The sequence below is a fragment of the Protopterus annectens genome, chromosome 9.part0, assembly GCF_019279795.1.
Source record: "Protopterus annectens isolate FY-2018-M chromosome 9.part0, PAN1.0, whole genome shotgun sequence".
In the NCBI taxonomy this organism is placed as follows: domain Eukaryota; kingdom Metazoa; phylum Chordata; order Ceratodontiformes; family Protopteridae; genus Protopterus; species Protopterus annectens.
This window is the reverse complement of record NC_056743.1, coordinates 1889205714-1889219100: the sequence shown is the minus strand read 5'-3', so window position 1 is coordinate 1889219100 and position 13387 is coordinate 1889205714. Positions and strand designations below refer to the sequence as shown.

The 13387-nt window shown below is 38.9% G+C and overlaps 1 protein-coding gene across 1 annotated transcript in view; it reads left to right on the top strand.

Annotated features, from left to right (window-relative positions):
• The window catches only part of LOC122812305 (venom factor-like), a 1464680-nt gene that overhangs the window by 307390 nt on the left and 1143903 nt on the right, over nt 1-13387 (top strand). The window contains exon 9 of the mRNA XM_044084707.1: nt 1164-1235. Within this exon, the coding sequence (XP_043940642.1) occupies nt 1164-1235 (72 nt within the window). The remainder of the gene's footprint in view (nt 1-1163; nt 1236-13387) is intronic.

The following is a 13387-nucleotide window of genomic DNA, read 5'->3' as shown; positions in this document are numbered from 1 at the left end:
TCACCAGTGCAAATAAGAAAGGGCTCAGAGCTGAACCTTGATGTAATCCCACCTCCACCTTAAACGCATTTATCACTCCCACTGCAGATCTCACCACTGTCACACTACCCTTGTACATATCCTGTACCACTCTTACATACTTCTCAGCCACTCCCGACTTCCTCATATAATACTACAACTCCTCTCTAGGCACCCTGTCATATGCTTTCTCTAAGTCCACAAAGACACAATGCAACTCCTTCTGACCTTCTCTGTACTTCTCCATCAACAGTCTCAGAGCATAAGTCACATCTGTAGTGCTCTTTCCTGGCATGAAACCATACTGCTGATCACTAATCATCACTTTCCTTCTTAACCTAGCTTCCACTACTCTTTCCCATAATTTCATGCTGTGACTGATCAATTTAATCCCTCTGTAGTTACTACAGCTCTGCACATCACCCTTATTCTTAAAAATCAGTACCAAAACACTTTTTCTCCACTCCTCAGGCATCCTCTCACTTTCCAAGATTTCATTAAACAATTTGGTTAGAAATTCCACTGCCATTTCTCCTAAGCATCTCCAAGCTTCCACAGGTATGTCATCTGGGCCAACATCCTTTCCATTCTTCATCCTCTTCATAGCTATCCTTACTTCCTCCTTGCTAATCCACTGCACTTCATGATTCACTATCCGCATATCATCCAACCTTCTCTCCCTCTCATTCTCTTCATTCATCAACCCCTCAAAGTACTCTTTCCATCTGCTCAACACACTCTCCTTGCTTGTGAGTACATTTCACTCATTATCCTTTATCACCTTTACCTGCAGCACATCTTTACTGGCTCGGTCCCTCTGTCTAGCCAATTGGTACAGGTCCTTTTCTCCCTCCTTAGTGTCCAACCTTTCATACAACTCTTCATATGCCTTATCCTTAGCCTTCACCACCTCTCTCTTTGCCATGCACTTCATCTCCATATACTCCTGTTTAATAACTGTATGTTATCAGCTCGTATTGTACATCAGTGTTATAAACATACAAATGTATGCACAATTTCTAATGCTTGCAGAATGTTGCAAAATATTGTATCATATTCAAACACATTTTAAACAAAAATGCATATAATATTGCTGCTTTGACAGAAAAATTTTCACTTGCAATTTTTTCTGTTTTTGTTTTCAGCACCAGAATGTCCAGCACAAACAAAGCGAAAGCGTCGATCTGTTGTACTAATGCAGGCTAAAGGTGAAAGAGGTAATAACTTTTCTGTTAAATGTAGTCAGTATCTCTAGCTTGTAGCACTGTCTCTGCTAGACATTCGAGTACAGCAGATGTCAGAATGTATACTTTGTAACAGGGTTACATAAAGCATAGGCAAAGAAAAAAAATCACTCTGCTTCATAGGTTCATAGGAGATTACTAGGCTAACGCCTTAAAGGCCCTTACATGTCTCTGGTACAGAACCTTTCTTTGACCCACCTCTGCAAAATTCAGAACCATACACAGAGACTGTGCAGACTGTATTAGCACATTCCTTATGCAGCTGAGTTATGGCATTCCTGGTTAATGAGATCTTATACCCAGTGGAATGCCAGGTGTTTCACCTAAGAGGTCAGATTTCATACACTAACTCACCTTTGTCTAAATTCTGCTGCTTTGTATTGAAGTCTGTATATGTAAAAATATGACATCTGCCTTTCTTCAAAAGACTAAAAAGAAGTTTAATCTTACATGAATATAGTTATGATCCATCTGACAGTCTTAGGTTAAATATGTGCATTCTGCTGCACCACAGCAGAATTTAAGTTAAATATATGATGTCCTTCTATATCACTGTTACAGTATTCTATATAGAAGGGATCTCCCCCCTGAGCAGCCTGATGCTCAGCCAGCTACAGCAGGATTTAAGTTAAGTATATGAGGCCCTTCTATATCACTGTTACAGTATTCTACATAGAAGGGATCTCCCCGCTGAGCAGCCTGATGCTCAGCCAGCTACAACAGGATTTAAGTTAAATATATGATGCCCTTCTATATCACTGTTACAGTATTCTACATAGAAGGGATCTCCCCCCAGGGCAGCCCAACACTTGGCCAGCTACAGCAGGATTTAAGTTAAATATATGATGTCCTTCTATATCACCGTAACAGTATTCTACATAGAAGGGATCTCTCCCTCAGGTCAGCACGACACTCGGCCAGCTACAGCAGGATTTAAGTTAAATATATGATGTCCTTCTATATCACTGTTACAGTATTCTACATAGAAGGGATCCCCCCCCCAGGTTAGCTTGACACTCGGGCAGCTACAGCAGGATTTAAGTTAAATATATTATGTCCTTCTATATCACTGTTGCAGTATTCTACATAGAAGGGATCTCCCCCAGGGCAGTCCGATGCTTGGCAAGTATGGAAAAGCCTAAAAAGATCTTGCATGCACCGTACATCACACTTATGCTTCCCACACAGAACGTAGGGCATAAAAGGGACATACGGATGCAACTACCCAGAACTTCTTTGCCACCAGTTTGAACACCATTTTTGCCAGTTGGTCTAAATACCTTGTTGCTGTAAAGAATATTTAGCAACACCAGATAAGTGCCCCATTGTGGTTGTTTTTTTTTTATTATTTTTCTTAGTCTTGTATTTTATTTTACTACCTAGAGTTCATGTCATCCGAGAAGGCAAAATGTCAGAGTGGGAGGCAGATTCCCCATAAGGATCATCATGAACAGTGTCTTTTTTGTCTGGGTGCTTCCCAAGACCATACCTTTTGTAGTATCTGTAAGGCATTTGTGCCTACAACACTCAGAAGCAGCCTGTCTTCCCTGGCCATTTATCTTAAAAAACAACAGCTTAAGCAGTTAGCCCAGGGTATCATGGCAGAATCCTTTAACCCCAAGCTTCTCCTGCTAGGTAAAAAGAAGGCCAAGAACTCTCGGCTGGATTTCTCAGCTGTTTAGCCTCCACTGGATATCTCTTTAGAAGCAGGTAATAACTCTGAAGGTTGTTCAGCATCTACATCAGAATACTCGGCTATGACCCTGTTGGATGCCGGCATGGATCTGTCTTTTTACACATCTTCTGAGGCTTTGCAGGTGTCTGGTCTGGATGTCAAGGGTGATCCACAGTGTTCCAGGTGTCTGCTCAGGATGTTGAGGGTGATCCACAGTGGATTATCTCAGAAGGTCCTAGAAGGATTCTGCAAATATTGGTCAGGGAGGAAATTCCAGGTTCTCTTACTGAATCTCACGAAGAGTCAGAACCTCCCATATTTTTTAGGGCTGATGTCACTTCTAAGAAAAGAAAAAAAACTGAAGCATGTTTTGGTCCATCCTAAGGATCCTCAAATGGAATTGCAAAAGTTTACTCAGGACTTATTTCCTGCCTTAATGGTCCTAAAGGCTCCTCAAGGGGTTTCAGTACCTGCTCCTCCTTGGACCTCTACCCCTTCTAAATGGCTTAGGGAACCAAATTCCTCAGATAAAGATTCAGTGCCTGGTGCAGGGTGTTTATCCTATTCTTCACAGATGCCTTCACCTTTGGCTTATGGTTCTGATGAAGAGGAGTCTGTTAGCACTGAGTCTCCTTTTGAAGAATTGTCCTTGGGGGACACAATTTTTAGGATGATGGAATTTTTTTAAGTGAGAGTCTTCTCAGGTGTTTGATAGTCAGAGTAGATATTATGAGTTGCTTCAAGTGGATACTCCTAAACCATTAGCAGTTCCTCCTGTGTTGTTACAGGTGGATACTCCTAAACCATTGGCAGTTCCTCCTGTATTACTACAAGTGGATACTCGTAAACCATCAGCAGCTCCTCCTGTGCTACTACAGGTGAATACTCCTAAACCATCAGCAGTTCCTCCTGTGTTACTACAGGTGGATACTCCTAAACCCTCTGCAGTTCCTCCTGTGTTACTACGGGTGGATACTCCTAAACCATCAGCAGTTCCTCCTGTGTTACTACAAGTGGATACTCCTAAACTCTCTGCAGTTCCTCCTGTGTTACTACAGGTGGATGCTCCTAAGCCATCAGAAGTTCCTCCCGTGTTACTACAGGTGGATACTCCTAAACCACTGGCAGTTCTTCCTGTGTTGCTACAGGTGGATACTCCTAAACCATCAGCAGTTCCTCCTGTGTTACTACAGGTGGATACTCCTAAACCATCAGCAATTCCTCCTGTGTTACTACAGGTGGATACTCCTAAACCATCAGCAATTCCTCCTGTGTTACTGCAGGTGGATACTCCTAAACCATTGGCAGTTCCTCTTGTGTTGCTACAGGTGGATACTCCTAAACCATCAGCAGTGCCTCCTGTTCACTGCCTTATTAGATACTTTCATTGCTGCTTCCAAGTCTCCTGATTCTCAGTCTCCAGCTCCTAAGAAACCTTATAGGTTCTATAAGGTTCCTGAGGATTTTCAATTTTTTTTAAATATCCTTCTCCTGATCCTGCTGTGGTGTCAGTCTCTTCTGACAAACCTTATAAACTTTTGTCCTCTTCCAAACTTTTGCCTTCTGATAAAGATAGTAGGACAATGGAGGAAATTAGTAAGAAAGTTAACATTGCTTCTACTCTGGCCTTTAGGGTTATTAATTACCAGACCCACATGAGCAGATACGCTCTGGCCTTGATTGGTTAAGCTTGTCAGGTTACCTCTGACTTCCCTGATTCTGAAGGCAAATCCTCTGCCTTATCTATTTTAGGTTCTGGTTTACAAGTGGCTCACCACTCTATTACGTATAGCTACAATGCTGCTGACATCTTTTCTAGGGCTGCAGCGTTTGGGTCCTCATGAAGCATTGTTCTTGGCTTTCATCTCCAATCTGTACCTGAGGACATTAAGACCAAGTTGTTGGATGCTCCTTTCGATAATAAATATTTTGAGACTGCTGCTGCTGACATGTTTAAGTTTCTTCAAAGGAATGGCAAAACCTTGCAAGACCTTAAACATATTTTTGTCTCTTCTATCCCCAACTTCCAGATGAATTATTCTTCTAGATCTGCATTTGTTCCCAGGCAACTCCTCCTGTGAGGAAGGGTGGGAGGAGGGCCCCCTTTGCTGAGGCTTCTTAAATTTCTGTGACCCAGAAGCCTCCTTTATCTGATAAGCCTGCTTCTCTTTGACAATTCACCCTCACCCCCTTTTTTAGACCAGGTTCCTTGTCTCTTTCGCTCTCTGTTTGTCTTCCAAACTGGTGTTTTATGACAGTATGGAAATCTCTCCCTTCTTTTTCAGGGATTCCTCGGCCTCCTCTAGAGCAACTTTTTCATTTCCCAGAGGTTCTAATGTCCCCGTTGAACTAAGGAACCATTCAGCCTGCCCTCTTCCCAAGTGGGAAGGGGTTTTTATTCCAGAATATCCATGATTCCTTGAAAGGAGGGCACTTGGACACCTATTTTGGATCTCTCCTGCCTCAACACCTTTCTGGAGATCCCTTCTTTTCAGATGCTTACTCTTCAAACTTTGTTTCCTCTTTTATTACCCCAGGATTTCCTGGTGTTCTTTGATCTGAAAGATGCTTACTTTCATATTCCCATTCACCCTCTTTTCAGGAAGTTTTTTACATTTCTTTGTATCTTCCTCTCATTTTTCAATTCTCTATTTTTGCCCATTGGCCTCTCTACTGTCCCAAGGGTATTCACAAAATGCCTAGTTCTTGCAATTGCCTTCTGCAGGCTCCAAGGCATTCAGATATTTCTTATATAGATGAACTGTTGCTTCAAGCGCCTTCTCCCATTTGGTTGTAATAGGGTCTGCAGGTCACCATCTCTTTTCCTCAAAGTCTGGGGTTTACTATCAACTTCCAAAAGTCCATCCTGACTCCCTGGGATGTAGAATTCAGATGTTACCAATGCTGACCACTCTTCTGCCTGCAAAGGTATTGTCATTGACAGCCTTCTTTCAGTCTATTCTTCCTCTGACTGCCATGCCAGCCAAGGAGTTTCTTTGTGCCCTGGGATTCATGGCCACTTCTATTCCAATGCTTCCTCTTGCCAGACTGCATGTGCATAAACTTCAATGGTACCTCAAGTCAGTTTGGCTACAGCATTGTCACCCTTTGGATTTCAGTGTACCTGTCCTTCCCTTTCTCAAGATGGAATTTGAATGGCCGATTCAGCAGTTCACTCTCAACCCAGTTGAGCCATTTCATCCTCCAGTCCCTTCTCAAGAGCTGTTCATTAATGCCTCAGACATGGGCTGGGGAGCTTCTTTGGTGACCTGAAAGTTCAGGGTCTTTTGCCTCCCCAGTTGGCCAACAGCAGAAATTTGCCCTGCAACTTGGGTGGGTCGACATACTGCGGTATATGTTATGGTCGTACTGCTGACCAAATGCTTCATTTCCTTATGTAAATCTTTCTTTGATGTGAACATTCACTTAAGTGACTGTTTGGTGGTTTTGGGTCAATGAAGAAAGTTTCATGGAAGTGAACCTTCAACAAATTGATATAGACCCCAACACTGTACCCGGAAGATGGTTTTGTTGCCGGCTCTTAGTTTCTGAGCTCCAGGCCCTTATGCCATTCTTCCTTATTTGTTTTTTTTTTCACAGGGACAGGGTTTCCTTTGTACTAAGTCTTGTTTTATGCCCAGGGCGATAAATGAACTGTCCTTAAATCAGTCAGTACAACTCACTTCTTTTTCCCTTTTTCTCAATCTGCTACTCAGAGGGTCCTGCATACCTTGGATTTGCACAGACGTCTCAGGTGCTATTTTGATAAATGTAGGACTATTCATTAGTCTGATCAGCTTTTTGTTTCTTTTCACCCCAAGTCTTTGTTTCTGTGCAAACCATCTCCTCCTTGATTGATATCATATCTAGGGTTTGTTATTCTTTTCATGACAGTGATTGATATCTAGGGTTTGTTATTCTTTTCACGACAGTGATTGATATCTACAGTTTGATATTCTTTTCATGACAGTGATTGATATCTAGGGTTTGTTATTCTTTTCACAACAGTGATTGATATCTAGGGTTTGTTATTCTTTTCATGACAGTGATTGATATCTAGGGTTTGTTATTCTTTTCATGACAGTGATTGATATCTAGGGTTTTTATTCTTTTCACGACAGTGATTGATATCTAGGGTTTGATATTCTTTTCATGACAGTGATTGATATCTGGGGTTTGTTATTCTTTTCATGACAGTGATTGATACCTAGGGTTTGTTATTCTTTTCATGACAGTGATTGATATCTAGGGTTTGATATTCTTTTCACGACAGTGATTGATATCTAGGGTTAGTTATTCTTTTCATGACAGTGATTGATATCTAGGGTTTGTTATTCTTTTCATGACAGTGATTGATATCTAGGGTATGTTATTCTTTTCACAACAGTAATTGATATCTAGGGTTTGTTATTCTTTTCACAACAGTGATTGATATCTAGGGTTTGTTATTCTTTTCATGACAGTGATTGATATCTAGGGTTTGTTATTCTTTTCATGACAGTGATTGATATCTAGGGTTTGTTATTCTTTTCATGACAGTGATTGATATCTAGGGTTTGTTATTCTTTTCACGACAGTGATTGATATCTAGGGTTTGTTATTCTTTTCATGACAGTGATTGATATCTAGGGTTTGTTATTCTTTTCATGACAGTGATTGATATCTAGGGTTTGTTATTCTTTTCACAACAGTGATTGATATCTAGGGTTTGTTATTCTTTTCACGACAGTGATTGATATCTAGGGTTTGTTATTCTTTTCATGACAGTGATTGATATCTAGGGTTTGTTATTCTTTTCATGACAGTGATTGATATCTAGGGTTTGTTATTCTTTTCATGACAGTGATTGATATCTAGGGTTTGTTATTCTTTTCATGACAGTGATTGATATCTAGGGTTTGTTATTCTTTTCATGACAGTGATTGATATCTAGGGTTTGTTATTCTTTTCATGACAGTGATTGATATCTAGGGTTTGTTATTCTTTTCATGACAGTGATTGATATCTAGGGTTTGTTATTCTTTTCATGACAGTGATTGATATCTAGGGTTTGTTATTCTTTTCATGACAGTGATTGATATCTAGGGTTTGTTATTCTTTTCATGACAGTGATTGATATCTAGGGTTTGTTATTCTTTTCATGACAGTGATTGATATCTAGGGTTTGTTATTCTTTTCATGACAGTGATTGATATCTAGGGTTTGTTATTCTTTTCATGACAGTGATTGATATCTAGGGTTTGTTATTCTTTTCATGACAGTGATTGATATCTAGGGTTTGTTATTCTTTTCATGACAGTGATTGATATCTAGGGTTTGTTATTCTTTTCACAACAGTGATTGATATCTAGGGTTTGTTATTCTTTTCATGACAGTGATTGATATCTAGGGTTTGTTATTCTTTTCATGACAGTGATTGATATCTAGGGTTTGTTATTCTTTTCATGACAGTGATTGATATCTAGGGTTTGTTATTCTTTTCATGACAGTGATTGATATCTAGGGTTTGTTATTCTTTTCATGACAGTGATTGATATCTAGGGTTTGTTATTCTTTTCATGACAGTGATTGATATCTAGGGTTTGTTATTCTTTTCATGACAGTGATTGATATCTAGGGTTTGTTATTCTTTTCATGACAGTGATTGATATCTAGGGTTTGTTATTCTTTTCATGACAGTGATTGATATCTAGGGTTTGTTATTCTTTTCATGACAGTGATTGATATCTAGGGTTTGTTATTCTTTTCATGACAGTGATTGATATCTAGGGTTTGTTATTCTTTTCATGACAGTGATTGATATCTAGGGTTTGTTATTCTTTTCATGACAGTGATTGATATCTAGGGTTTGTTATTCTTTTCATGACAGTGATTGATATCTAGGGTTTGTTATTCTTTTCATGACAGTGATTGATATCTAGGGTTTGTTATTCTTTTCATGACAGTGATTGATATCTAGGGTTTGTTATTCTTTTCATGACAGTGATTGATATCTAGGGTTTGTTATTCTTTTCATGACAGTGATTGATATCTAGGGTTTGTTATTCTTTTCATGACAGTGATTGATATCTAGGGTTTGTTATTCTTTTCATGACAGTGATTGATATCTAGGGTTTGTTATTCTTTTCATGACAGTGATTGATATCTAGGGTTTGTTATTCTTTTCATGACAGTGATTGATATCTAGGGTTTGTTATTCTTTTCATGACAGTGATTGATATCTAGGGTTTGTTATTCTTTTCATGACAGTGATTGATATCTAGGGTTTGTTATTCTTTTCATGACAGTGATTGATATCTAGGGTTTGTTATTCTTTTCATGACAGTGATTGATATCTAGGGTTTGTTATTCTTTTCATGACAGTGATTGATATCTAGGGTTTGTTATTCTTTTCATGACAGTGATTGATATCTAGGGTTTGTTATTCTTTTCATGACAGTGATTGATATCTAGGGTTTGTTATTCTTTTCATGACAGTGATTGATATCTAGGGTTTGTTATTCTTTTCATGACAGTGATTGATATCTAGGGTTTGTTATTCTTTTCATGACAGTGATTGATATCTAGGGTTTGTTATTCTTTTCATGACAGTGATTGATATCTAGGGTTTGTTATTCTTTTCATGACAGTGATTGATATCTAGGGTTTGTTATTCTTTTCATGACAGTGATTGATATCTAGGGTTTGTTATTCTTTTCATGACAGTGATTGATATCTAGGGTTTGTTATTCTTTTCACAACAGTGATTGATATCTAGGGTTTGTTATTCTTTTCATGACAGTGATTGATATCTAGGGTTTGTTATTCTTTTCATGACAGTGATTGATATCTAGGGTTTGTTATTCTTTTCATGACAGTGATTGATATCTAGGGTTTGTTATTCTTTTCATGACAGTGATTGATATCTAGGGTTTGTTATTCTTTTCATGACAGTGATTGATATCTAGGGTTTGTTATTCTTTTCATGACAGTGATTGATATCTAGGGTTTGTTATTCTTTTCATGACAGTGATTGATATCTAGGGTTTGTTATTCTTTTCATGACAGTGATTGATATCTAGGGTTTGTTATTCTTTTCACAACAGTGATTGATATCTAGGGTTTGTTATTCTTTTCATGACAGTGATTGATATCTAGGGTTTGTTATTCTTTTCATGACAGTGATTGATATCTAGGGTTTGTTATTCTTTTCATGACAGTGATTGATATCTAGGGTTTGTTATTCTTTTCATGACAGTGATTGATATCTAGGGTTTGTTATTCTTTTCATGACAGTGATTGATATCTAGGGTTTGTTATTCTTTTCATGACAGTGATTGATATCTAGGGTTTGTTATTCTTTTCATGACAGTGATTGATATCTAGGGTTTGTTATTCTTTTCATGACAGTGATTGATATCTAGGGTTTGTTATTCTTTTCATGACAGTGATTGATATCTAGGGTTTGTTATTCTTTTCATGACAGTGATTGATATCTAGGGTTTGTTATTCTTTTCATGACAGTGATTGATATCTAGGGTTTGTTATTCTTTTCATGACAGTGATTGATATCTAGGGTTTGTTATTCTTTTCATGACAGTGATTGATATCTAGGGTTTGTTATTCTTTTCATGACAGTGATTGATATCTAGGGTTTGATATTCTTTTCACAACAGTTTTGATATCTAGGGTTTGTTATTCTTTTCATGACAGTGATTGATATCTAGGGTTTGTTATTCTTTTCATGACAGTGATTGATATCTAGGGTTTGTTATTCTTTTCATGACAGTGATTGATATCTAGGGTTTGTTATTCTTTTCACGACAGTAATTGATATCTAGGGTTTGTTATTCTTTTCACGACAGTGATTGATATCTAGGGTTTGTTATTCTTTTCATGACAGTGATTGATATCTAGGGTTTGTTATTCTTTTCATGACAGTGATTGATATCTAGGGTTTGTTATTCTTTTCATGACAGTGATTGATATCTGGGGTTTGTTATTCTTTTCATGACAGTGATTGATACCTAGGGTTTGTTATTCTTTTCATGACAGTGATTGATATCTAGGGTTTGATATTCTTTTCACGACAGTGATTGATATCTAGGGTTAGTTATTCTTTTCATGACAGTGATTGATATCTAGGGTTTGTTATTCTTTTCATGACAGTGATTGATATCTAGGGTTTGTTATTCTTTTCACGACAGTAATTGATATCTAGGGTTTGTTATTCTTTTCACAACAGTGATTGATATCTAGGGTTTGTTATTCTTTTCACGACAGTGATTGATATCTAGGGTTTGTTATTCTTTTCATGACAGTGATTGATATCTAGGGTTTGTTATTCTTTTCATGACAGTTATTGATATCTAGGGTTTGTTATTCTTTTCATGACAGTGATTGATATGTAGGGTTTGTTATTCTTTTCATGACAATTCTCTGTCTGATCCTGTTAGAGCTCATTCTGCTAGGGCTGCTGCCTCTTCTGAAACCTCCTTCAAGGGTATGCACACCAATTCCATCCCTAAAGCTGCTACTTGGTCTTCAATGCATACCAATAGTAAGCATTATAAGTTGGATATAGTTTCTAGGACCAGAGCAGGTTTTGCTGAAAACATTCAATGCATACCTTTAGTAAGCATTATAAGTTGGATATAGTTTCTAGGACCAGAGCAGGTTTTGCTGAAACCATTCAATGCATACCTTTAGTAAGCATTATAAGTTGGATATAGTTTCTAGGACCAGAGCAGGTTTTGCTGAAACCATTTTATGTGGGTTGGTTGAGGGATCTTCTAAGTCTTCTACCTCCCATTCTGTTTCTTGAGCTTTTTACTCTCCCTTCTATACAGAATGCTGCAGTTGAAAGTTAGGAGGCAGTTGCAGTACTTACGGTTAGTGAGTTGGCCTCCCCAGGAACATGTTATCACGAAGAAGCGCTCTGACTCATCTGTCACTGCCACACCCGCAAGGCATCATAACACACTGGAGAAAAGTGAGCATCCCCCACATACACTTCCAAAGATACCTGACTATTGTCATGTTGTCAGACTTGCAAAATGCCAACCAGCAGTACCTCGAACCAAAACACACTGAAAACAGTGAGCTCAAACCACTTCAGCATCGTTTCTTTTTACAAAATGTTCATGATTTATTCATTCACAAAACAGAATATGATGACATCTAATAGAAGACAAAAGCACTTAATCTGAACCAAAGTTTTGGATGGTTTTTGACTGTTTTCTGAATAAATAAATTGTGGAAATTTTGCAAAATGTAGTCATGAACCAATTTTGAGATAAGTGGATCAGGTGTGGGAACAGCACTGCTTTTAATGTGTTGTCAGACTTGGCAGAGAGACCACTGTTGCTAAAGAACTCTGCAAACATTTGGTGGGTGGGAGAATCACCCTGATTTCCATGACTCTGATATGGAAATGACACTGAGTCACCCAGGGTCCTTGGACTGCCCTTCCACTGAAATACTCTCGACTGACAGCAGATGCCTCAGTGCTCACATCACCTGAGGAGTTAGAGTCTTGAATGAGTTTCCTATTTAAACATTAGAAAAGCCCCAAACCACAAGACCAAATGAGATAAGTACCACACTCATGCATATTTGGCATTTAGCAAAGAGGATCATGGCTGTGAGCTTCTAATGGGCTGCTTCCTGTAGTTCAGAGTTTCATCACTCAGCTACCATTTATCTACCTGTGTGACTCTGAGCAATTCAGTTAACCAGACAGTGCTCCCGGGCTGGGAGATGTTACATTGTTACACTACCTAACTGTGTGACTCTGAGTAAGTCAATTAACCAGATAGTGCTCCCAGTCTGTGAGCTGTTATACTGTTACAATACCTAACTGTGTAACTCTGAGTGCTCCCGGGCTGGGAGCTGTTACATTGTTACATTACCTAATTGTGCAACTCTGAGCAACTCACTTAACCAGACAGTGCTCCCGGGATGGGCACTGTTACATTGTTACATTACCTAACTGTGCGACTCTGAGCAACTCACTTAACCAGACAGTGCTCCCAGGATGGGCGCTGTTACATTGTTACATTACCTAACTGTGTGACTCTGAGTAAGTCACATAACCAGACAGTGCTCCAGGCTGGGAGCTGTTACATTTTTACATTAACTAACTGTGTAACTCTGAGCAAGTCACTTAACCAGACAGTGCTGCCAGGCTGGGAGCTGTTACATTGTTACATTACTTAATGGTGTGACTCTGAGCAATTCAGTTGACGAAAAACTGCTCCTGGGCTGGGAGCTCTTACATTGTAACATTAACTAGCTGTGTAACTCTGAGTAAGTCACTTAACCAGACAGTAATCCTGCGCTGGGAGCTGTTACACTGTTACATTACCTAACCGTGTAACTCTGAGTAAGTCACTTAACCAGACAGTCCACCCAGGGTGGGAACTGTTACAACGTTACATTACCTAACTGTGTAACTCTGAGTAAGTCACTT